This window comes from Haliotis rufescens, unplaced genomic scaffold, assembly GCF_023055435.1.
Source record: "Haliotis rufescens isolate VD_foot unplaced genomic scaffold, xgHalRufe1.0.p SCAF_15, whole genome shotgun sequence".
Classification (NCBI taxonomy): domain Eukaryota; kingdom Metazoa; phylum Mollusca; class Gastropoda; order Lepetellida; family Haliotidae; genus Haliotis; species Haliotis rufescens.
The window spans coordinates 19,212,660-19,240,505 of record NW_025963835.1 but is presented as its reverse complement, the minus strand read 5'-3'; the positions used below and the strand labels follow the sequence as shown (position 1 = coordinate 19,240,505).

Genomic DNA, 27,846 nt, shown 5'->3' with positions numbered 1-27,846 from the left:
AATCACACTGTGTACTTGGTGCATGACAAATATTGTAAATCATGTAAATGTAAATGTGAAATTAAAATCACAATTTACCCTCGCTGATCACTTATAAATAGATCAACATCTATCTGGACATACATTAGAGAATCTCCCCTGAGTGTCTTTTGATATCAAATATATCAACACGAGTTGATAAAAGTGGAAAAACTATGAGACTTTGACATCAAAAGACACGAGGGTGAGATCTTATTTATCTTCCAACATCATTCTTCAAACTTTTTCAGTTTGTAGACAGTAATAAGTGTAAAAAGTACTGCTAACTGAGCTTCAGTAGCGAGTCATTAGTGATGTCATTTACAATGTAGATATTGCTTGATCTCACCCAAGCCATATCTCCTGTGGTAATCAGTTTTGGCAGGGTTAGAAACTAACAGTTTTTGTCCAATAGTCCTTATGATAATATATAGCAAAACCCTTAAAATGGGCCAATTTCTACTAGTCCTTAGGATACCTTTACTATTGGGCAGTTTGGTAAGGACTACAGGACTAGTGCCAATTTCTAACGCTGTTTGGATGATGAAGTTTTTTATCATCATATTAGTATCACTGCACCTGGCCTATCTGATTAATGAGATGGCGTTTATCATGTTCATCCGTTTCAACATCAACAAAGGTAGGTCTACTCACAATAATTGCATGACATATTTTAGGCTAGGGCTTGACACTCGCTTTCATTTGATGAGGCTTTACCTTTGATTAAACCATTATGATGACATCAAACAGCGTTAGAAATTGGCCAAACTGCCCAATAGTTAAGGTATCCTAAGGACTAATAATAAGTAGAAATTTGCCATTTTTAAGGATTGGCCTATATGTTATCATTATGAGGACTAGTGGACTGAAACTGTTTCTAACGCTGTCACACTATTCTTATTGTTGATTCTGAGCCAGGAATTCTCAAGCCATTCTAAACATGCATTTTGTGCAAGTAAAAATGAGGCAACCATTGGTCAATATACAAATTCCACAGAAATTATATATCAACCATAGCATGGTTGATGTCAGGGAAATCACTTGTATCTGGTGATTACAGAAGTTGGATCAACTTGAGCCTTCAGGGCTTATTGATCTACTTACAGAATCAACAGATTGTAGTGACTTCTCGTTACATAACATAGTCTCTAGTAGGCAATATGACACCCACATTATTACAGCAGCTTATAAATAATTCAGTGGTTGATCCGATGATCATCATGCAAGCACACTGCCAAGTACAGATAGTACTGGAATGCACCACACAACACAGACACTGTGGCCACCTGATTCAGTCAAGCCATCAAGTACAACAAGTACAGTGTTGAAATAGCGCAATAGTCTAGGAAGAACTGGTTCCTGATAGCATAGGGATCAGGTTTTCCATCAAACAAGTTTTCTCCACTGCATCCCCATCCTTGTCTGTGGTTATCATCCTAGTTTTCTTCCATCAAAGACCCCTTATCCATGGAATGTATCAAATCACTGTTCCCCAAGTAAGAACTCAACCCTAATTAACCTAACCAGTTAATCTGCCTAACAATAATTAGCCATACCAGCCCTCTATTTCGGGATAATTCTGATCCAAAGGGACAAAATTGTGCGTTTACCACACATGTTTTATCAGACTGTTGCTCAATTAAAAGACTTGCGATGACTACAAATATGTTTCAGCAAGGTTATTGTAATGACTGGAACATGGCTGTGAAGATATTTACATTGTTTCATCATGTTTATCTCATAATTAATTCACACCTCTGTAAAATAATATGTGCTCCAAAAATATTGCCTTGGCCAACCACGGATCTAATAGCAGGAGCCAGGTGGCTCCCTAGAAATAAACCTAGCTATGAGGCCAACACAGTATACCTAACCCATAGGCCAGCAAGGATCGGCTGACATACTTGCTATTTCTAACAAGGAAGTGTAGCTTGTTCGTTAGAGTTACAACATTGATCCATGCTACAAATAGATACTGTCCCAATAAATATAGCCATGCATGCATCTAATGAAGATACAGTAACTTCTGGAGACCCCACATCCCATCTGCTATCCCACCTACAGCTTTATTCCGGTATGTAACATCAACAATATTATTTCACCCTTCCCAATGTTCACGCTGAATGATGATCACAGGCCATAAATAAAATCTGTTATAAGAAACCTGACGCAGTTCTATGAAGGTGGGAAGAAAGGGATTTGGGAGCCAATTTTCAGGGTTGTGTGTTGCCTGAAGCATTGAGGTACTTTTTATTGTGGCCATTTGTCAGCTGATTGGCAACATACTCACTGATCACTTTTTCAGATCATATTACAATTTTGTGAGGTGAGGTGAAATTGGGTTTGTCGCGTCCAAGATTATTGCACTTATATAGCAACGTGCATGCACGTGTGTGTGTGTGTGTGTGTGTGTGTGTCTGCTTGTACTAGTCCAGACTGATGCCAATTTATAGTGCTAGCCCACTGAGATACCATGCCGCAGTTTAACATGAATACCCCACTCAGACACAGTATACAGACTCCAAGCCGACCAGTCCTTGTTTTAGCCCCTTAATGCCGAGCACCAGGCAGGGTAACAACAAGTACCATCTTTTAACATCTTTTGGTATGACGCGACCAGGGATCGAACCCCCGGACCTTCTGCTCTCCGGGTGGATGCTCTACAATTAGACCACCGAGGATACGATGACATGCATCAAACAAGTCACTGAGCCTGACCACCCAATCCCGTTAGTTGCCTCTAATGACAAGCATAGTTGCCATTTACGGCAAGCATGGGCCTCTACCCCGGATCTTCACAAGACCCCGGGTCTATTACAAGTTACATTCCAGAATAGACCACAAGTACGTAAGATGAAGAGATAGTTCCAGATTGACCTGTTGGCCCACCTGGCTGCATCTAAGTGTTACAGTTGGCCTGTCACAACCTGGCCTATCCTCATACATAGTGTTCGCTCATGTGTCAAACTATTCCGCCTAGGCAAACCAGACATCCTTCCTGTAAAACTTAGTTACATTGATCACTTCATCTGCAAACTAATTTATTCTCAAGAACCAGCACCATACCCGTGCTCATGGGTTTCATCAAAGTGGTAAACGTCTGAGACCTGCATCACTTCAGGCTTGCCTTCCACAAGTAGCTGACACGCCGTGATATAACTGTTCAAATCTGTGTTAAACCCAACTCACTCAACTCATTTCCTGTACGAAATAAAGAGATAACAACCAAATCAGATTCTTTCTTCCTTAATCAGATTCTTTCTTCCTTTTTCAGTCCATATTGAAAACTGTATCTTCACCAGTGAGTGATCTTATTTTACCACAGTTAAAACCACTGACAGCAATACCCCAGCTTCATCACTGAAGCCTGTAGGGAGTCACGACTGGGACAGTCAAACGAGCAGTTCTTAGAGTAACACCGATTAAAATAACATTTTTCGTCCACCAGTCCTTTTCAGTCCACCATTCCACATGTATAATGACAACATATAGAAAAACCTTTAAAAGTGGCAAATGTCTACTTGTCCTTTTGATACCTTGTCCAAAGAAACCATGCTTGCTTGTCATAAGAAGTGACTAATGGGATCAAGTGATCAGGCTCACTGACATGGTTGATGCATGTCATCGTATCCCAATTGCGTGGATCGATACTCATGATGTCAATCCAAACTTGATTATTTACAGACCACTGTCATATAGCTGAAATATTGCTGAGTGAGGCGTTAACAAACAAACAAACAAATTTGGCCATAGGACTATAGGCCTAGTGCCAATTTCTATCGCTGAGTAAGTGAGTATGGTATTACGCCATTTATAGATCTATTCCAGTAATATCATGGCGATGGGCTCACAGTATACTCATGTGGGGAATCAAACCCAGCCTTGGTGTGATGAGTGAATTTTTTAACCACTGGACTCCGCCACCACCGCATCATGGTTGTGAGTGAGTGAGTGAGTGAGTGAGTGAGTGAGTGAGTGAGTGAGTATGGTTTTACGCCGTTTTTAGCAATATTCCAGCATAATCACTGCGGGGGACACCAGAAATGGGCTTCACACATTGTACCCATGTTGGGAATCGAACCAGGGTCTTCGGCGTAACGAGCGAACACTTCAACCACTAGGCTACCCGACCGCCCTCATGGTTGTGAGAAACATCATCAACAAACAATAATTCGCAAGCTCTGATGTTCATACAGTTTGGCCCTCACTCTATGAAGGTTCATACTCCAATGAACTCACACAATGTGAAAGTCAATTCTTATATGACAACACAATCAGCCTGGTCATACACATACAACCAACCAATCATTAGTCAGCTCTTGTGACGCAAGCTAATCCGGTAGTAGAAATTAAACGATGGTAGTCATCTTTGACTCGTAGTATTTGAAGGCTATTATTCTGAACCAGTTCGTAAAGCTTCAATTTTGTTACAAATTGGATCTCAATAAAACTGACAGAAAATGTAAATGTAGTTTCTCTCAATTAAGCAGGACTAGCTACACACTCTGAGGATTTGTGAAATACAATTTCCACTTGTCCTCTGCACTGGTCATAGAAAATGAATTCCTTAGGCTTGCGTCCTATTCCTGAATTACCCTATCTAATAGGGTTACGCGTGAGCTTGAACAAATGTTGAAAGGCTCCTACAAATCAGCTGTTGGGTGATGTGACATTTTGGCTAACCTGTCACTTTTTGTGATGGACTGAGAACAGTTAACAAGGAAGAAACAGCCTGTCGCCATTTTTTCACTCATCTGAAATACCAATAAACACACGTATTTCAATTCATGGCTTTTGTGTTGTTATTCTGGCCTAATGAGATACGTATCATATTGTGACCAGTGTATTTAAATAAGTATCAAGACACATATCATAACACGACCTGTTTATCGAGATACATATCGTATCATGACCAGAGTATCAAGACACATATCATATAGTGACCTGTTTATCGAGATTGGTATCGTATCGTTGCCTGTGTAACATGACACATATCATATCCTGACGTTTATCAAGATATGTATCGTACTGTGGCCTTGAAACGTACCAGATAAAAGTGGTTGTTCACCCACATTGCTCTAAAGCATGTAAATCAAGTAAAGGAACATTCTTCTAGTCATTAAATAACATCATGTTTGTTATGGAGCGCAGAACATTACATTATTGTCAAAGGGGGGCATTCAGTCAGTCTGTCAGTCATAAACATGATAAAGAACATAAACCTGCAACATTAACAATTCCAGTTTTGTGTTTCCATCAAATGGGAGTACCTGTGCTGGGTATTTGTACACAAGTCATAATTTGTTTGTTTGTTGTTTAACGACACGCTCAGAAATATTCCGACTATATGACAGTTGTCTGACAATAATAGAGTCTGGATCAGACAATCCCGTTACTGACATCATCTACACAATTGGGACATGATGACATGCATTAACAAAGTCACTGAGTCTGACCATCCAATCCCAATAGTCTCCTTTTACGACAAGCATGGGTTGCTCAGCCGACCAATTCTATCTAATCTGACTTGTCTGTATACAAGAGTGGTTATTGAGCTATCAAAACAATACCATGGAATTGGGATTTGGAACTTTGTATTTCTATGTCAGGAAAACACCAATATGAAGATGAGTCAAAATCAACCTTCTTGCCATGGAAACAGAAAAAATATAAATTCTCAAAATTCCTAAATTGACAACCTGGTATTTTATAACAGAATACCTATTAGTTTTAGGGCATGTAGGGTAATGGTCCGGACAAACACACCACTATGAACAGAATCAAATACAAACTTGTTGCATTTGGAAACACATTACATGCCAAGGAGACAAAAAGTAAACTACAAATACTTGTTACTTATTCTTGTCTAACCTCTCTATCTTTGATGGATCAGAAAAGTAAAAAGCCATACTACATGATCACACATAATGAAAGCAACTGTTAATATTGAAATAACACTGATCCAAGCATTAGAGGACAAAGCCTTCACAGAAGTAAACATCTATCTATCTATCTATCTATCTATCTATCAATCTATGGTATGTTGGTGTAAAAATACCAACATACCACATTTTAAACTGTGCTAGCATTTATTTCCATCAAACTCAAACAACTTCATGACAAATATTAAGAAAATTATTCAGCACACAAATATATTTTTTCTTCAATCAATTCTGTAAACAATAAAACGAAACAAAATGTGACCCAAGTTGTATTTGAGTTGAGTGTAACAAGCCCTCACCAATTAGAAATATTTTTCCATTCAAGGTCACCCGTGACCTCAAGGCATGTTCCAAATTTCAAAACCGTCAAAAACTAGCAAATATATATTCTCAGTCACAAGTCCAAAGCCCGAGTCCAGTAAAACTCCTTCTGGTCTTGTAAGATTAGCTTATACTGGTTCATAAGCTACCACTAAAATCTACTGAAAATACTGCCATAAAACTTGAGATTGTATTCTCATTACAAAGTGACCTTTAACCAATTAACAGAATCATACCAGAATGTACCTCTACGATTTTAATTCAAGAAGATAAAGTTTATTTAACAAAATGAAGCCTGAAGCCACTGTCCATCAGTTCGTTCCACTAAGGGAAGAAAGTCGAGCAATGCATCAACAGCCAGGATCACAGGATTCCAAAGAGGATTACCACAACTGGTCGAGCAAACAAAACGATGGACTTCAAATAACATTAACGTGATTGGGATGTCTACATCAACTACATTCTCCGCTTCAACAATTACTGGACTTGTGAAAATTCCCTTGATTATTAGCACAGAGGCCCTTCAATGTGTTAGATTAATATTGGTGTATCTGAGAAAGGGATTATGTCTTTAGCTGCACAATAATCATATTGTGGCTGCAAGGCTGAAAGTGTTTGTTAAGAAGACTGTCAAGATTAGAAGGCCATGCGTTGAATCAACCATTAAAGGAACAATCAGTGTTTTTCTTTTTTTTCAACTTCGTGTCAGCTTTCTAAATGTTCACTGACATGAACCCAACAAACCCCTTTCTCAATAAGAGATCTTTATATTCCAGAATTTGTCAGTTTGACATATTTTCCAGCTGAGTTACAATTTGCTTCAAATCTTTTAATCATGGTAATACAGTGTTAGAAATTAACAGGGGTCCTTGGATCCTTACGGCACGCTGTCTTATGGTTGAGGTGAATTAGGGTATGACATCACATTCAAGATTATTGCACTTCTACATAGCAGCACACACGTATGCTTGTATGCGTGTGTGAGTGTGTGCGTGTGTGTGTGGCTGCTTGTACTATTCTGGACTAATGCCAGAGATACCATGCTGCAGTTTAACATGGAGAACCCACTCAGACACAGTATACTGACTCAAAGCCGACCAGTCCTTGTTTTAGCCTCTTAATTCTGAGTGCCAGGCAGGGTAATAACAAGTACCACATTTTAATGTCTTTTGCTACGACACTTTTTCCTATTAATTTTAGAACCTAGGGACCCCTAAATCTTCAACATTTAACATGATGGTTATAATATTAGGAACCCTCAACTTGTCTGCTTAATTTCAATCACACATAAATGATCAAGTCCTTGAAAGGCATTGAGAAGTGATACACAAAGGAAGAGAATTTATGAACGTCAACTTCTTTATTATTTATTATAAATTAAGAGCTACAGATAAGCTGCGTATTTGTGTAAAGTACCCCCCAAAACTATTAAAAACCCAATTACTTTCAATTAACTTGCGTGCAGAAACACATGCATTAAATGAAAAACTCAATTGTTTGAAAACAGCATGCGTAAATACCCAATGAAGCTTTTTCAGCATGCATACAACAGGGCTAATTTCGGTAACACAATTATGAGCTAACTTACTTCCCGAGTCAAGCCTATATTTAGAACCGATATAGACATCTAAAACATTACTTCTTTTTTTCTGAAATCTCAAAACTCTTACTCATTTTGGGAAAAAACAACCCAAAAACAATAGAATGATCATGATGATGAATAGACGAGTGAAAAAATATTGATTACCTAGTGAAAAATGTAAAAACCCAATTAAAATAGAAACCTTCGGGTAAAAACTCAATTGCTAATCTGGAGCTCTGTAAATTCTCTTCCTTACATATAATCTATAATTATCATGATTATGCAAATGTTAACTAAAGAAAAGAAAAAGAAGCATTAAAAAAACGCAACCATTTCTCAGCGCCAACACAAATGGATATAAGCAATGTACCATGATTACACAGAAGTATGTGCAGGGTCAGCGTGGTCAAGGGTTCGCCAGTGACGGGATGCTGCTACATCAAAGTGTTCAGACAGCTAATTTGGGCCGTGGTCAGTCTGGTACATGTAATTACTCAAACATTCTCCACATTCATTATACAGTAACTGTGAGTCACACACAAACACCCAATTGTTCAGCCATGTTCAATTACAAAGTACTGTACAAGTATAATATCAGTGCCCTGATGCACTGATGGACAAGCATGTTTATACTACCCACAAAGTTATCAGTATTTATCATTCAATTTACATCTGTATTGATATTTTGAGTCTGATATCTTGACACAGACTGGCAAAATACACCCAAAGCCCAAAGGCATGTGAACACTATTGATAAAGACTCAGAGTTTATGAAAACGTTTAACACACAATACGATTTTCTCGGTTGTTCTATTAAAAAACAATCCCAATGCCGATTTTGCAGAATATCGCTTAATAGACCTGCCTATTTTTATCATCTAGACTGGCTTTGATTAAAAACATAACAGATATTCCGCAATCATGGTGCAGGACTTACTGTTATACTATTTACAAAGCAATTAGTTTGGTACATATTCAGTTCATATTTTGTACTTTGGTATTGATATTTTATCACAGACTGGCAAAATATACTCAATATTAGCCGTGTTTGCATTTATCAAATTGTGATTTTTTTTAGATGTTCATAACCATGATAACACAAACAATTCTCTCTTAAGTATAAAAAGTGTACTGGTGTTTAACTGGGAAGGAAACTGACCCCAAACTAAACATGCAAAGCCAATATAAACATGAAACATTGAAACTTAATTTTAAAAGATAAAATTCTGCAAGGCAAATTCATATGCCACTGTTGTGGAGACATCAGGGACAGACACTATTGGTCATATCCAGCTTATATTTAAAGTCTGCAGCTCATTTCATGTAAAAGTTTGTTTGAAAACCGAGTGAACGAGATATTTTGACAAACAGTAAGTGTCTTCGGAAGCATACTCATAGAAAATGCCAGTTATTGAAATATGACTTGGCAAATCAGAAACAATGCATTGACATATTTCTAAGATTGGTACTACCAAAAGTTGAATATTTCCTTTAGAGAAGAAGGAACAATTTTAAAACTATACTCCACACATTTATGATTATAAATGCTTGTTACTAGGATATACACAAAATAAGTTTACATACCGTATTCAACGTAATAAGCGCCCAGGGAGCTCTCAAAATTAGAAATAGGGGGCTCTTATTAGAACATCATTTTGGTGAGAGAAAAAAACAGAGTTGAAACATAAATTTCGTGGTTTATGCTGACAGCCTAAAATGTTTATGTACGACAGATATATTTTCCAGAATTTAATTGCCCATAATTAAGGGTGCATATAACACATGAGTGCGTATTATACGTGAATAAATAAGTCTTGTGTACATTGATCAATCGGAAGAGGTGCTAATTGGGATTGTTCACAAGCCAATATATTAGCAAATATTGCTGTGGGCGCTTATTAGAGCAGGGCGCTAATTACGTCGAATACGGTATATACCATGTATACAGTCTGAAATGGTCTCTTGGCATCACATTCAGTAGGTTTAATTAAGTATTTATCTATGACTATCTTAGCTGAGCATACTTGACCAAACAAATATTTACAAGATTCGGGCTTTAGACAAGTGGCTCAAGTTGCAGACTGGACGATGTTCACTTACCGACAGCAAATATGAAGCCATCATGAAGATGATCAAACTAACAGCCTGTCAAATGTTCCACTATGAACAAAAGAGAGATGAAACCAGGGTGGAGTCAAGTTTAAGCCATGGGGTGTCGGTGCACAGTTTATAAGTAGTGACCACCTACCGAGGGACATGCAGGGACACAGCAGGTGTTCAATGTTACATGTGCACAAGCCGCACTACCGTAAATAGTCAACTTGAGGAACAACAACCATATGTTTCACGATATGCCTACCATTATGTGTCACGATCTGCCTACCCATGTATCAAGTAGTATTTACAAAGGTTTGCAAAAAAACAGCATGATAATGCAAAGCAAGTCCAAAAGATCCATCCATTTCTGGGCAATCCAGGTTATCATTTTCACTTTTAATAGATCACTTATGGCCTTAATTATATATCAATCTGAATATCTGCTGTTATTTATGTGGAAATAATCAAGCTTGATGAAAATATCAATTCTTCAAATGTTAGTTATCCTAAATATCACTTGATATTCAACATGTTCCATCACAACACTGTTTTATTCAAGCATATAATCAAATCATCAAATATTTTTTTTAAAGATTGATTCATATTTCATCATAATTATTATATCAGGTATATCATCATGAAGATAGACATCTCACAAACATTATAAATGTTCATAAGGACAAGAGCAGATTCCACTTTCAAAAGTGCTGACACCAAGTGCCTTAATTACAGTCATCTTAGTGTCCAGATGATGTTCATTTATTTATCAGAATAATTACGGTAGTCCGTTACCAGCATGTATGCATGCAACAGCTCAAGTACAGAGTCATGTAGCTGTCTGTCATTAATGACTGTGACTGTCTTCATTGGTAAAGTAAGTTTATTTCAGTCCAAATCATCACATGAATCTTAATGGCTTAAAAGAGGACTATATTCCTGGGGTTGGTACCCATGTTCAATAGAGATCTTGTCAAATTGTGTGAAGTTAACTCTGTAATCTACCATATTTTTTCAGTTAAAATCATCATCATGAGTCTGTGCCAAAAGCCTTTGAGTCTACTACCAGAGCATCATATTTAGTACATTTTACCATATGGACTGTTACCAACTGAGCTCACAAGCCCACAAAGAATTTTACTAGACTTGGGCTTCAGACTAACGGTTTAAGTCGGAGACAGCATCACATAAATTTAAAGGGTTTAATAGGGGACTCGGCTCCATGGATTGATGCCCATGTTCATTAGAGATCTAATGACATATCTTAAACTGAGCCTGTGGAGCCATTAACTCTGTATCGTAAAAATATTATTAATCTGAACCATATCATTTGTGTTGGAGAACAAGTAATATATCTTTGAATGACCTGACCGTGACCAGTGCTCTTTTAACCATGGTCATCCCTTCCAAATTTGGTGTATGTCAAGTGAAATTCATGTGAGAACTTTCATCAGAGAAAGATTTCATGCTGAGGAAACATTCCAGTAATTGTCATGATGATTGCCTGGGCTGACAATTCCATTATTTTGCTGACTACACTAAAAGGTGGGTATACTTATCTCATACTTACTAATATACTGAGTGAGCTGGTGACTCAATTAATGGAATTTTACGCTGCTTTTATTAATATTCAAGCCATATTATTACTCTGAGGTGACACCAGAAATTTACAGGCTTCACACATTGTACAAATGCGGGGAATCAAATCTGGACATGTGGCTTGACACGCCGACTCTTGAAGTACTTGCCACCTCACTGCCCCCTACAGTTGTATTGTATTGATCTAATAATCTGAAATTGCAGCGATAGAAACCAACATTTTTAGTCCACTAGTCCTTATAATGATAACATATAGCAAAACCCTTAAAAAGGGCAAATTTCTACTAGTCCTTGAGATACCTTACCTATTAGCCAGTTTGGCATAAGGACTACAGGACTAGTGCCAATTTCTAACCCTGAATTGTGTAAATGTTTACATGCAAAGAGTTGCTACTGATCAATGAACAACTGATCAATCAATCGATTATCAATAACTGATTTAACTTCACGTGGGTCAACAGTTTTTCTAGTTTATCTGTCAGGTAAAACATGACTGTATTCCAGCCCAGTCAGCATATTCTGCTGTTACACTTAAAATCACCTGTGTCATGTTTGTTGTTTCCTCATAAGATGAGGAAAGTGATAACGCAGATTTCACAGGATGATAAATATTGCAAATTGAGAATGGCATCGAATAATTTACATCGTGAGTCGTGGGAGATGCAGAAAGTATGGCTGTTTGATTTGACTGTATGTAATATATTTAATAGTATTAGTAATAATAATAATGTTACAACAATGGACATTCCCATTCTTGAAAGACTTACACCCAATGTTCAGGGTGTCTTCTTCATGTTCTTGAAATACCAATTAATCATGTTAATATTAAACAAAAGGCTTCTGAGCCTGTGTAACGATATAACATCATAAAATTTTCTTGTAAATCAAGCCAAGGTGCCACATGTCGCCAGCCTAGGACCCCCCCCATTTTCATGCCTGGACCCCTCAAATCTGTCAGTATTACTGAGAGTCCAAACAACAGGAAAAGAGAAATATTAGACCCAGGTCAATCCCTGGAACAGGGCTCCATCCTTGCGACCTTGACCTTTATAAGCAGTGTTAAAAACATTACAGGAGGTCCTGGGGTCCTCGAAGTTTGCGCCTTTGTTTTAGAATCTAGGGGCCCCATAAATCTTCAACTTTCAACATAATCATGATAATGGTAAAGACAACTTCACAAAGACTCCTTCACTTTTAAACTTAATCTTGAACACTGCTTAGAGTCAGACTCCTCCTTACAAGATATTTTAACCCAATCAAAGCCATGTAGTACACCAAATTTCTGCACCTTATGAATTTCAGGGAATAGTGGTCCCCAACACCTTATGCTTGTTGTAAGAGCATGGCTTTATTCAAGAACCTGACATAACTTGCACCAGTTGCATGTTGACATGAAAACCAAGTTGCACCAAACAAAAACAGGTAGCACCCAGGTGTAATAAATTGATCAAAGGTAAAACGATTGGGCCAGTTTGCTGCTAATGTAAAACATAAGAGGAACATGTGCACATCTTGGAAGTACCCATAGTTTGATTACATCATTCCCAAGAAAGCATGACACATTACACATAATACAGGGATTAATGATGTAGTAAGGTAAATATAAATAAATTTTAGAGGCATTGTGTGTGTTTAAAGATCGGTTTTGTGTGGACACAAACCTGAATATTTTTTTGTCATTGGCGCCTGTAGCCATAAATATAAGGTTGCATTTTGCAATAATAGGATGCAATGGTACAGGTTTAGATAAATTAATTGAGCCCTGCATCTATATGTATGGGCAGCTCACTAGAATGAAGTCGGAAGAGAGACTTGAACAGGTAGTCATACAGCTGGCATGGGGACACACAGGATGGGTGGAGTCAACTAAAATGGATCGTGTTGCCAGGTGATATGACTTGATCATGTTTCATCATGCCGAGATGGCGTGAATCGTTGCTGACTTGATTTCACTTGCTCCTTTAATTACACTGGAATAATGCTGATTGCAGCTGATATTCAGTGAACTTTTGGGTCTGTCAGGGGGGCCTGTTCCAAAGAGCAATGTTAGTGCTAAGGTGATTGTAACACCCAACCTGTAAGCCAGACTTATGATAGTCGTAGCTCTAAGATCACTTTTACGAGTTTTAGGAATGGGACCCAGGACATTGTATCCAAGCATATAAATCATGATAAACACTCCTTTTTGTGAACTAATATTCCCCACCTTGGTATACAATTACATCAACAGCTTGCTACATCATCCACAGAGGTCAGAGGCCTCTACAGAAATACAGAGCTGAAATGAGGTCAATATACTCAAATGCAACATATATATGGTCAGTGTATATGATGGTATATGGCATAGCTTAACAATGGAAATAAAAGACCTGTAAATATCACGGCCAGAAGGGTCAGAACTGTAAACAAAATAACCACTGGCCCATGGAAATATCACTAGTTATTATTAGACACAATCACCTCAGGCATGTGCTGTCACAATCAAAACAGATTCTGCTTACTCATCAAAAACCTTTTAGCATGTTCAGTGACTGCAATGCCTGCAAAAATGGCTATGAAATGCCTTAATTGTCTTTGTTGTCAAATTTCTAAAACTGAAGCTGTTTTCTCATTAAATTTGACAAATCATTCGAAGATCAAATATACATGTTTATACATACACAATGACCTAGGATATTGCTGACTTACATGCAAAAGCATCTGGTAACAAAAAGAGGAGATTCTGACTCCATGGTGTCCACATGAGTGAGTGAGTGAGTGAGTGAGTTGGGGTCAATGCCGCTTTTAACAGTATTCCAGTTATATCACGGCATGTCAGTTTAATGTGGGAGGAAACCCCGAAGTGATGCAGGTCTCAGACGTTTACCACTTCGGTGAAACCCATGAGAAAGGGTATGTGTTGACAAACCTAGAAACATACTGACGATGCTGACGAACTGGGATTTGAACCCACAATCATAGGTACATGAGAGAATGAATGAATGTTGTCTAATACCTCTTTTAGCAATATTCCAGCAATATTGTAGTGGGACACCAGAAATGGGTCACACTTTGTACAATGTGGGGAATAGAACCAACGTCTCCAGCATGACAAGCTAACACATTAACCACCAGGCTAACCCAATGCCCATGTCCACCGGAAATTACATTTCACAAAATATCAATACTTATTGTTACAAATTCTTTGGTTCCATTATTTTTTCTTCTAAATTTTTACATCTCAACATAACATTTGGGTCACAGTTTCAGAACAGGCAGAGGCCAACAGGAGGTCATCTGGCTACCAGTGGGTCACACTGACCTTGAGACCTTGGCTAAGCAGGAAGTGATGAAGAATGAGTCACTGGAAGGATACTCTCTGCACTGATGTATCTGGGGGGATGGTCTAGGCTTACATCAGGGCTAGACATCAATTTGAATTGTCACAGTCTGCTACAATAATCTGCTACAGAGTTACCATCTCACTTGAAGGTAAAAGTGGCAATCCACAAGGAAATGGCACTAGTCCTTCCTGAATCTCTAACTAATTTTTTACCATTTGTTAAATTTGAACCTTGTTCATTATTGAGTGAGTTGGATTTAACGTCGCTTTTAACAGTATTCCAGTTATATCAAGGCATGTCAACTTATGTGGGAGGAAAGCCCGAAGTGATGCAGGTCTCCGAACAACCAAGTCAGCTCTATACAACATGAATCTTGGGACACCTTATATCTTTAACTTTTAACATTAGTGTTTGACAAGGGCCCCTTGACTTTCATGCTTAATTTCGAACACTGATACAGATTCTATTATACATTCATAGAAAAACCTAGCTGTAATAAATGTTCACTTATTTCAATCAGACTTACAATCACAAGGTACTTTTCACCATTATCCATTACTTACTGAACATAAATCATAGTTCAAGTAGACACATCATTTAACATGTGAACAGCAATAAGTAACATCAACCTTGTCCATTGCCCCCAGCCATGTTGTCACCCCCATCATGAGCAGCCCATACTGCAAGGCAAGTCCTGTCACTCAACCACCACTTGACACACCACGCTCTATTATACCCTCAATAGCTGATGACCGCTCACGTAAGGAGGTCTCCAGCGCTGGCTCACCTTTTTTGTGGGTCCATGTTACTTATGTAATAGGTAACTGATTTAAACTTGTTGTAAAAGGCGACTAAGGGGATTGGGTGGTCAGGCTCACTGACTTGATTGGTGCATGTTATCATATCCCAATTAAGTGGATTCATGCTCATGACATCAATCACTGGACAGTCAGGTCCGGACACAATTATTTACAGACTGCCGTCATATAGCTGGAATAGTGCTGAGTGCAGCGTTGAACAACAAACAAGCAAGCAGAGATATGATACAGTGGCAAATGCAGTGACACAGACCTGCTGTCCAATATATGTGTACAAGGTGAGGGGAGGTGAATGGGGTTTAATGTTGCATTTGAGATTATTGCACTTATATAGCGACATACATGTATGTGAGCGTGTGTGCGCATATGCATATCTGTGTGTACCTGCCCGGATTAATGGTGATTATATAGTGCTCACCCACTCAGAAACGGCATACTGTCTCCAACCGACAAGTCGTTTGGTTATGATAATGTCAAGCGTCAGGCAGAGTAACAACAAGTACCAACAAGTAAAGCGTTTTGGTATGTGGGGATCGAACCATGGACTTTCTGCTTTCTGGAAACGCTGTATCCACGTGGCAGCCTAATACTCTACAAGCTCCAAACACTGCATACTGTGTACCATGTACAGTGACACAGATCTGTTGCACAATCTGCACAGGAAGGAGTACAATGGATGATTTCATCCACACTCATCAACATGATCAAGTACCAGCTGACCGAAAAGAAGCATGTACAATTATCTACCAAACAGTTGACAGCAATGGAAGAGTCAACAGATAAAGACATGTTTGTCAAGAAAGTTTCAAATAATGATACAATAGTAACATATTTATTAGGAATGTTCATTGTTGGTTGTCAAGTACCACATTCATCTGTAATTTGTTTCATATAAACTAGAAGAATGTATGTTGAGTTAAAATGTCTCATTGGCAACATTCCAGCCATATTGTGATGAGGATACATATCAACCCAAACCTGAACTTATATTTTTTGCTTGTTTTCATGTCGAAGTCAGATATCCACATACATCATCATAACAACTTGTAAAATATTTGACTTGCCATCAAGGTTCAATGACACACAATCAACCAAGTTACAGACCCTGAACACGGCTCCAGATCCTTTTTCAACCTTTGAGTATTTACTCACAAGTCATCATTCAATATATTTATAACCTGTTGTCTATTGGGTATTTTTATACAATGGGTAGAAAGTTTTTATAAGTAATTCTGCATAAATTGCAGTTTCAGGGGACTGTATATAGAGCTCTGACACCTGATACAATATAATTGCCCCCTTCAACCAGCACAGGTTGCTTGGGACGATTCTAACCCAGGTTTTCACATAGGGCAAATGTGTCTATGATCAGATATGGATCTATGGTATACATGGTATATGATCTATCTGTTTCCAACAAAAGTCAAAGCTGTACAGAAGGCAAAATGATTCATATTTTCCAGTCCTCGCAAAATAAAGAGGAGATATTGGTAAACTGTCAATAATAAGAATCTTCAGCAACATTTATTACCAATCATATGTGGGACTGCTCCTGGCCAGTGTGTAAATGCAATATTCACCTATTACAGCATGTTCATATACAGAGAGAAACTCTTTTAACTCCTTACAGCATTCAAGTCAATGTTACTGGGGACTGAAAAGGATTTTTTCTTCGGAGTGACACAGGGCACTCATAAAGATGCTTCAGAGTCAGGCAACAAGATGATTTATTATTATTCTTTTGATCCATCTTCAAGCTAGATGGGCAGTTGTAATTTCAATTCTACCCAAAAGAATTTTGATTCTGATTGGTCAATCAGAGGTTATCAAATCACAATAAACCCCCTCTGATTCAAAACAGCCAATTTGACAGGTGCATCACCGCTGAAGCTAATATTTTTCAATAGTACTTCTTTTACAGTCATTGTCGGAATATTTAAATAATTACATGTATTGTTAAAAGTTACAATATTTAATGCAAAGTTGCAGTTACTACTATATTCAATGGTTGTGTGGAAATACATTTTGTGCAGAAAACTCGAAAGAAATCTAGAAAGTCTTAAAAGAAAAAGTAATTCAAGTTTTTTGGATAACAGAGAGCATGGAATTTGGCTCTTTTCTACATACAACTGGGATGCCATCTTTTTCGTCACAATAAGCAATACCACGTCATCATAGCTATGTGCGGTGTACAACAAAATACATCTTTAGGGATGCCCACATCATGTAAGCTAACAAAGTTGATGTGCTTCATGCTTTCCAGGGTTAGAAAAGTCCAACAGTTTTTGCCCACTAGTCCTTATAATGATAACATATAGCAAAACCCTTAAAATGGGCCAATTTTCACTAGTCCTTAGGATACCTTTTAACTATTGGGCAGTTTGGTAAGGACTACAGGACTAGTGCCAATTTCTAACGCTGCTTTCAATGCCTGTCATCAGCTGGTCATACCGGTAGTGTGTCATGTGTTAGAGTGTTGTTGGACAATGTAAAAACACTGCTTGAGCAGCACCATATTTTGTTTCAAAGCTGTTGTCAGCGATTCCATAATTCAGATCGACAACCCACTCATAACACTGTACTCAACCAATGCAGCTTCACTCAATGTATTTGCTAACATTGACCATTTCCTTTTCATTGTGGTTCATTTAATTTTTTTCAATTTTGGAAAATCCAGCATATTTTGTTAGATGTTTAAAAGTACAAACTTTATTGCAGGCTTCATATAAACAATATCACATTAAGATTTCTAAGTCAGTAAGTGTGACTTCAGGCAACCGGAACTGCTTTAAACCATGACAGTTGGCACTCCTCTCCAAACCTGGAAGTTTATGGCTACTTATAGGAGATCCTCATTGGCACTGTGGTCTTAAATCAGATTTCCGCTCGTTTCAAATTTCAGATGACTAAATTTGATTTCCAGGACAAGTTAATGAAACATTATAGACTTGCATGGGCTGTATTTGATATATATTTGTATCAGGGTCTGTAAGACAGACTAATGGTAAATGTTTAAGCCCTAAAGCTAATTGTTTCATGGTTAGTGGTTATAGAGATTGATGATTACCCCACCCCCAGTAAATGTCATGACCAATACCATATACATTTATGACCCCCTGAGAGATCAACAGAAGGTTGCAGGGTGCACACAACCCACACACACAGGGCCATTCATATGGGCCTTTAACTAGATGGAAAAAAAGGAACATGCAATGCCAAATGTTCAATGAGGCGTGAAAATTTCTTTGAAGGTAGTACAATAGGCTCTTTAAAGGGATTTAACTTGCAAAATTGTCACATCTCATGTGTTAAGACCAATATTATATTCACGATTTGGATATATACCACAACAGAATGCAATGGCCTACTTGTTGCAATGGCAAATTCAATGAACTACTCCTATTTAAAAGTGTGTATAACATTGGAGTCACTGTGTCAGCAATACTCTGGCTGTATCTAGGGCAGACAGCACACTGCACACTAGCCTGTGGCTAGCAAACCTTCAGTTGGGCTAAATATTCTGAAATTACCCTAGCCTGACTGGCTGTTAATATTTAATGCGATTTCTTTATGCTCACTTCATAATTTATCAAAATAAAAAAGTTTTCCCCTTTCAAAAGATCAACACGACCATCAAATATAGAATAAATATCACCAACGAATTGAGCCTGCGAGATCAGAGTTTACCCCCCTTCATAATGCTTGACTCCAAAGTTGCAATTTGGGTTTACTTTATTGATATCTTCACAGAATCAAATTTCTGGAAAAATAAACTGTCGCCTATTTACGCTAGTGAAATCTGAAACTGGCTAGTTACTTTTAAGGCTTATGAGCTAGCCAACCTGGCCACCAATATATTGAGACTATTTCACACACTGACTGCACATGATAATGATAATGATAATAATAATTAGTGCATTTATAATGCACCAGATTCCATTCACCAAGTGGATGCTCATAGCGTTTACAGTATCATGGGATCAGTGAGCACGTAATTTTCATTCTCAGCTCCCTGGGGAGTATACAACTCAAGCTGCCTGTGAGGCGCTAGAAGGTTAACAGCCACATTACCATCTCATCCTACCGGGTACCCATTCACTGCTGGGTGAACAGAGGCACAATTCAAACAAAGTCACTTGCCTAAGGAAACACCACATGTGGTACATGTGCTTCAGTGTCTGAATCGGGCAAACCATCCATTGAAAACAATAGTATCTGGGTATGATGACGTACAAATATTACGATTACGATATTGTATCAATATCACAAGCATCTGCATGATTAGGTGCAAGGGGAGTATTCTGATCCACATGGTGTACCTTTATAGTGTTAGAAAGAATGAAAGTATCCTTTTCTGTTTTTTTCAACAAAAGATTCTCAATATATAACACACAAGTGTTACCTGAGTTGTCTCTGTTGTCAATAACTACAGTGCACTTGCCCAAATGGTTTCAAAATTCTTGTGGATGTAGGGATCAACTAAGCTCATATCACAAGACTGCAAACATACATCACAAAACTGGACTGAAGGCCCATTAGTCGCATGTTATGACAAGCATAGTCGCCTTTTACAGCCTGAACACCCAATCCCGTTAGTCGACTCTTATGACAAGCAAAGTCGCCTTTTACAGCCTGAACACCCAATCCCGTTAGTCGACTCTTATGACAAGCATAGTCGCCTTTTACAGCCTGAACACCCAATCCCGTTAGTCGCCTCTTATGACAAGCATAGACGCCTTTTACAGCCTGAACACCCAATCCCGTTAGTCGACTCTTATGACAAGCAAAGTCGCCTTTTACAGCCTGAACACCCAATCCCATTAGTCGCCTCTTATGACAAGCATAGTCGCCTTTTACAGCAAGCATGGATTGCTGAAGACCTGTTCTACCCAGGGTCTTCACGGGTCTCAGACAGTAAATATACACATGCCTTAGAGCAATGGTAATTCTATTACTGTAAGACTCCTGCTATCCAAATCACTATAACAAATCTTTATTTGTGTAGTCTGTACAGCCACCATGGGATGCTTCCAACTTATTCCACATCATCAGTGTCAACAAATAAACAGCAGTCAACAAAATCAATTCTTATGCATGTTAAGCCATGGTAGTAACATTCCTGAATTTGTTTCCCAGAGATGCAGCGTATTAGCGTAAAATACCCCAAAAATATTCAAAACCCAATTACTATCAATTAGCTTGTGTACAGAAATGCATGCATTAAATAAAAAACTCAAATAATAAAAACAGCTTGCGTAATGAAGCTTTTACAGAGTGCGTACAAAGGAGCTAATTTCTGAAACATAATTACGAGCTAATTTACTTTCCTAGTCAAGCCTATATATTTAGAACAGTTATATACCATGATATACATCTAAAACATAATTGCATTTTTCTTTAAATCTTAAAATGTTCACTAATTTTGGGAAACCCAATAGAGTGATGAATAGATGAGTGAAAAAATATTGGTTACCCAATGAAAAATGTAATAACCCAATTAAAATAGAAATTAGGATAAAACTCAATTGCTCAAAAAGTTATCTGGAGCTCTGGTTTCCAAATGTTTTGAAGAAAACTGAGGCAACAAATAATATAACCATCTAGAGAACTGTTAACTTAATAGGCAATCTCAAGAGAAACAACAGAGGGCCTGCTATTACTTGTAATCAGTGGTCTTGTTGCCAGGTCAGTAGATGAAGCTAAACATTATGCAAACTTGCTATAACCTGAATTCTAACCAGTCAACTTGTTGAAAGTATAAATTACATATTATATAACGTGACTTGAACAGTAAGAATGTGATGTCATCAGCTTTTTGATAATTATATGTGGCATTCAACATATAATAGACCGAATGAATGTTGTTTAATGCCTTGTCAGCAATATGAGTTATAAATATTTAAATCTGGCCCAAGCAGACCAGTGAGTGAAAACACGAGCAACGATCAAGTCATTGGGGCTTAGGCAAATCTCTGAGCCTACCACCTCAATCCAAATTAGTTGGCTCTTACAAGTAATAAGTGCTGAGATCCTATTCTAACCCAGGTCTCCAGGTGGTGATAAACAAACATTACAAGGAAATAGATTAACACTTCATTTGTCCATATGGACATGGGGGAATACGGCCTATGCTGACTGGCAAGACATTTGGTATACAGGTATTTTCTATATCAGCTGGCCAGGATTGCCAAATAAATGTTTGTACTTGAATATACACCTGCACGTGGCATATCGCTGTCACACTTCGTGAGTTGAGTCATGATAAGACAAACATGTTGTTTACATTACGTGATCAATCTGACCATATGTTCAACATACCCTGATTTAATTGTCGCAAATCATGATGCCTATCTAAATGATTTCTATTTCTGTATTTCGATAAATTGCAAAAGTTGGAGTGTACTCTTTTCTTTTAAGTAAAATCAGTTAAGTAAGTGTTCAGGTATCACTATTTGTAGATTTCCAAGTTTATTGTTTACTCATGTGATGCTTGCAAGATTTGACAAGTTCAAATCTCTAAAAACTGTTCAAAGGTAAGCTGCAAATTCATTTTGTATTTATTTTTCTATCAACATAGCATGTACAGAGAGTCTCTGTGCTTCGATGTATATATTATTTGTAACTTAATCACATTTCCATCATCAAAAATATGTTTCATAACAAATCCATGTAAACTTTGAAAAAAATTAATTATTCAGGTAGATATTTCATTTATATTGATAGAAAATATGAATAAATTTATACTAACATGGTTAATCACATTATTTTTAAATAACAAAATCTTTTTTATTAATGTTAGAAGATCAGTAATGTCAGGTGGTTATAGCATTTATAGAGCCACACAAAGTATTTCTCAGCCTAAAAAAGGAAACGGGGCGTAGATTCACTCCACAACTGATGAAAAGTTCAAATCTGTCACAATTTGAACTGGTCAGCATCAGTTCATTCTGTGGAGTATGCACAAACAATTGTTTTCTTTGCTGACTAAAGTACAAAGGAATTTAGCCCAATGCTAATATTTCTGCGAACCCCTGAAAGTCAATAGACTACAATTACAAATAATCACAAAGCTTATTACCAACTAAACCAATTAACGTTTTCTTGAAGTGGAATAACAGACAAATTCACAAGCTCATTTGAATAGCTGTCTTGACAGTCAAGTATATTTACTACCTCCCGAAATAAATATTGTATCTCAGTGTACAGATGGACTCTCTTCAACATGTTCAAACACAAGTTCCTTCTCAAACCAACAACTGGGGCTATCTACCAGACGCCAATACTAACCATGCTAACACTACAGAGGATGACCAGGTTGCAAGGGTGGGAAAGCAAGAGTTTTCTACCATGTATCCTCTAACAATGGCAGCAAGCTGTGGTAGTCATCATCAAGTATACTGGTACATTTGTTGTTGTTAATGTTGTTGTTAATGTTGCTGTAAACATGGTGTAAGCAGGGATAGAAATTAACCCAGAATGTTTACTAGGTAAAGTAGTGATAAAATAGAAAATACAAATTTTTATCAGCCTTGAGAATATCTGTAACAATTGGAAACTTACATGGCGTAGAGGATGAGTGCCTTCTATCCAAATGAATGATGCATGCCCATGCATAAATGGTATCCAACTGAGATTAAAATGCAGTGATCAGTCATGTGTGTCTATATAAATTTTTCCATTAAATATTTTTAAATGTTAAAACATTTACTTAACACTGTCATAACTTAATGTCTTGTACATTTTATATCCTTATCATGCTTATAGTGTAACAAGACTCAATATGATAGTTTTGGGGACCCAATCTTATTTCGACACGCCAGTTAATTGCAATACATTACCGGGGTATGTTGTTCAACAAGGTCTTGAAGTACCTTTTTTCTACAAAAGTTAATAAAATGCATATCTAAACAGGAACAATGAATGCACAAACAATGAGTGCTGTGTGTAATGTGCTGAAAAAGTGATGTTTACCTTAATAGTAACAACCCTGCCTTTGCATATCAGATTGCACACTGATAAATGAACAAATGACAGTCTAACCAAAACAACAGTTCCAATATGGCTGCCATTGAGGCCATGTTTAGATAGCATTGAAATTCTACTTTGGCATTTTCTACTGTCATTATCAATATCTAAGGAACATTGTAGGGGCGTTGTGGTCCGAAAACATAAGAGTATATCAGTGAGCATGATGAGGTGAGGTGAGGTGAAATTGGGTTTAACGTCGCGGCTAAGATTATTGCACTTATATAGCAACGTGCATGCATGTGTATGTGTGGCTGCGTGTACTAGTCCGGACTTATGCCGATTTATAGTGCTAGCTCACTGAGATACTATGCCCGCAGTTAACATGAATACCCCTCTCAGACACAGTATACCGATTCCGAGCCGACCAGTCCTTGTGAAAGCCCCTTTATGCCGAGCGCCAGATAGGGTAACAAGAAGTACCATCTTTCAACGTCTTTTCGTATGACGCAGCCGGGGATCGAACCCTGGACCTTCTGCTCTTTGGGTGGATGCTCTACCACTAGACCACGGAGGTGGTCAGTGTATATCAGTAAAGAGAAAAGCTCTATCATGTCGATATAAATCTGGTCATACTGTCTTTGGTCGGAATGGAAACACTTTTAATTGCACAGACATCGGCTTCATTGTGTGTTTATGCATGATTACAATACAAGATTGGTTACATCGATACATGATCCCAAATAAATATTATGATATGAAAAATTGGTATCATAAACTTTGGACCACAAATTTTAAAATAAATTGCAGGGATCGCCTAACCATAAGCACCGGCATATCTTTTGGATGCAATAACATAACATCTTAGCCAAATGTCAGGAATTGCATAATAACTGCTATTTATTCTTGCGCAATTTTCCGACTATGTTGTTTTGCCGGTTGCGTCCTGGTGGTCACCTAGGTTGCACACGCGGGTATGTAGGCCTTGGTTTCCTAATGGTCAACATATGACACATATTCCTCTTGGGCATAGTGTTCTTTAACTTATTACGACCGATATTCCCTCATCATTCCACATGCATAGCCTGGCCTGGCCTCGCACTTGTCAAAACAAAATGTGCAACTTACCTGTCTTTTTTCAAAGTTTTCACGTTCAACTTCCAAAGAACTCTTCCCTCTTTGACTAACCACCCTTGGTAAATGTAGGGACGACATGTTAACGCAATATTTTGGACAATTATCGAACTAACTTTACTATATTGACATTCAGTCAACAAGATTCAGTCTCCATTTTTGACACTCAGACCGACCTCTCGTGGCTAACTATAGAACTAGGGGCGACAACTCCATGTTTACAACAAAGGGGGTGTGTCTCGGAATATTTTGTAAGTTTTTAACCGGATCTTTCATTGCAAAATGTATTCACGAATTTGCCACACATTACATGCTGTTTGACACATCACGTGAAAGTGTTTTATAATCACGTTCTCAAAACAACGCATTGGTACTTCCGAGCACTGTAACTGTGATTAATATCACATCTGGATATATCATATGTATTAATTGTGCAGCAAACATTTTTTAAAATTTCAATGCCGAAAATACGATTACATGTGTTGTTCTGTATTGTTACGACATGAGAATCTACATACAGAAGTCACAACAATAAATGTCCGTACGCGGAAGAAATATGCAATGTGCAGCAATGAATCATACATTTATATGTCGTGTATGTGTATATATTGTGTATGATAATAGCTTACCTTCTTATTTCCTGGCATGATTCCGAAACATTAAACCTCACATATATCCAGGAGCTGAAACTGGAGCGGCGAGACTGAAGGACAATGCACACTGACACTACGAAGATACGGACGGGCCAACGTTTAGTTAAGGGTTTCATATCCTATTACTCATAAATGCGGAATCCTTAGGACATTAAAGGTTCATGAACAGATTAATCGTGCCCTGTTGTGTTATAATTAGATAACAATGAAAATTGTGAAATTGATTTGTTTTGTTTGTTTTGTACAGCAGAAGTAGAAGAAGAAAGAAGAAGAAGAAAGTAGAAGAAAGAAGAAGAAAGTAAAAGAAAGAAGAAGAAGAAGAAGAAGAAAGGAATATTTTATTGAAGTGTCACACACTGTAAAATGCAATACATAAACATAAACACAGCAAGATTTCATCCCCTAGATACATCGACTCAAATAGCTTTATGCCATGCAAATACAATATTTAGTGAGTATGGTTTTAAGCCGCACTCAGCAATATTCCAGCTACATCACGACCTTCTGTAAATAACTGAGACTAGACCAGACAATCCAGTGATGGATATCATGACCATCGATCCACGCAATTGGGATACGATGATTTGCATCAACCATGTAAGCGAGTGTGACCTCCCGGTCCCGATAGTCGCCTCTTACGACACGCATAGTCGCCTTTTACGGCATGAATGGATTATTAAAGACCTATTCTTACCCGGATGTTCACGGGTCTTAAGGGGCATGAACAAAGGCTGATCTCCCCGGAGTTAGTATATTATTACTGAGTCGGGTATCGGTGTTAAATTGAGGGATGCTCTCCGATTTGGCTAACACTTAATCGGCACGAGTACGGACTGGTACAAGAAGCCACTCACAAATACACACAACACCAATGATAATAAGTGGGACGGATTTGGGATTCGAACACCACGACTTGCGGATCCCCGAATCCTAGGGACGCAACTCTCCACAGTGATGTACCTGACCAGTAGGGCTGGGACGGGTAACTCGGGTACTGAGTAGGACCCGGGTACCTACAGGACTACCGGGACCCGTGGTTAGTGACGTGATATATTGTTTAATGACAAAAGGTATCTACAACTCTATGTTTCAACTACAAGTCACTAATGTTCGCAGTTCTTCCTGACTACTACGCCCACTCCTTCTGACTTTTATATGTTTGAATAAAAATAAAACTTCAGCCAACTTCAGTGTATACACCCGATCTTTTCATACATGTATCTAAACACGTTTTACCAGAGCTACGGTCAAACTTTTCCAAATCGGACAGTTTGTACCTACATCTTGAGACCTACAGCGGGTACCAGGGTAGAACCAGGTAAGAGGGGGTTGGGTACTGACCAGGTCACCCGTATTTAAAGACATGCACCCTGAATGATTTGGAATGGTTTGGTGTGCTTTAAGGTGCACAGCCTCGCGCATATTGGAATTAAAATAACTTAGACACCGGTTTATTTGTTTACTTTTCCAGATTTAAGATGCATGTCAATTTAACTTTTAATGGTTGCACAACTAACACAGAGACAATGGCTCAGCTTCTCTCAGTGCATTTATGGCAATGTCTGGGCTGGAAACAGGTTGACTAACATCTAGTTTATTAATTTAATGGAAATATTTTAGGAAAAAATCGTTGTTAAATTATCTTAATACAAGATAGTGAAAATGAGCCCACAGACTCGTCATTTTCAGAAACTGTAGTAATCTAGACTTGCCAACTGGTAATAGACTTGCATGGGCTATTTTGGATACAGGCAGCAGTGCGTGGAGTGAGTTTGGACAGGCATGAGCATATTTTACGTGAGCTTCTTTGACTTAAAGGGGGATGTCCGAGTAACTCTCCATTCCTTGAAACTGATGGAGCCGAGGCCTATTATTTTTAAGGAATGGAGAGGTACGAGGGTATACCCATACTTAAAACACATCCACACTTTTAAGGCAACCCGACCGCTACTTGAATACAAATACATTTATGGTTTTTTTTAATGTTTGCGCACAAACTGACACAATGGTGTCTGAGGAGCCGCAAATTCGCCGTGCAGAATTGCGTCAGTTGGGCAAGCCTGAAACCTTTGATTGGGTTCGAATCCAGGTTCGCCCAGATATGTTTCCAGGTTTTTCGGCACCATAACCGTGCTCGTGGATTTCACTAAAGTGGTAAACGTCTGAGGCCTACATCACTTCGGGCGTTCCTCCCACATTAAGCTGACACGCAGTGATATAACTAGACTACTGTTCAAAGCGGCGTTAAACTAAACTCACTCACTCATGCAGTAATCTGACAAATTTATATAAACATCTATAACACTGATACATGGTATTAATATTGAGAACATATTGACCTTTTTTCACACTTTCGCCATCTTGGATCGAAAACGAGGCTTGGAGGGCATAGTTTAT

General features: G+C 38.1%; 1 protein-coding gene across 7 annotated transcripts in view; it reads right to left on the bottom strand.

The window, feature by feature from the left end:
- LOC124135142 (huntingtin-interacting protein 1-like) overlaps positions 1-25,696 on the bottom strand; it is a 90,107-nt gene extending 64,411 nt beyond the window's left edge. For 5 of the 7 annotated variants that reach the window (XM_048396250.1, XM_048396255.1, XM_048396256.1 and 2 more), the window contains exon 1: positions 24,791-25,402. In XM_048396250.1, the coding sequence (XP_048252207.1) occupies positions 24,791-24,877 (87 nt within the window). In that variant the 5' untranslated portion in view covers positions 24,878-25,402. Of the gene's footprint in view, positions 1-24,790; positions 25,403-25,425 lie in introns of those variants that run through there. The other 2 variants (XM_048396254.1, XM_048396253.1) reach the window with 2 other exon arrangements.
- Positions 25,697-27,846: the final 2,150 nt, after the last annotated feature.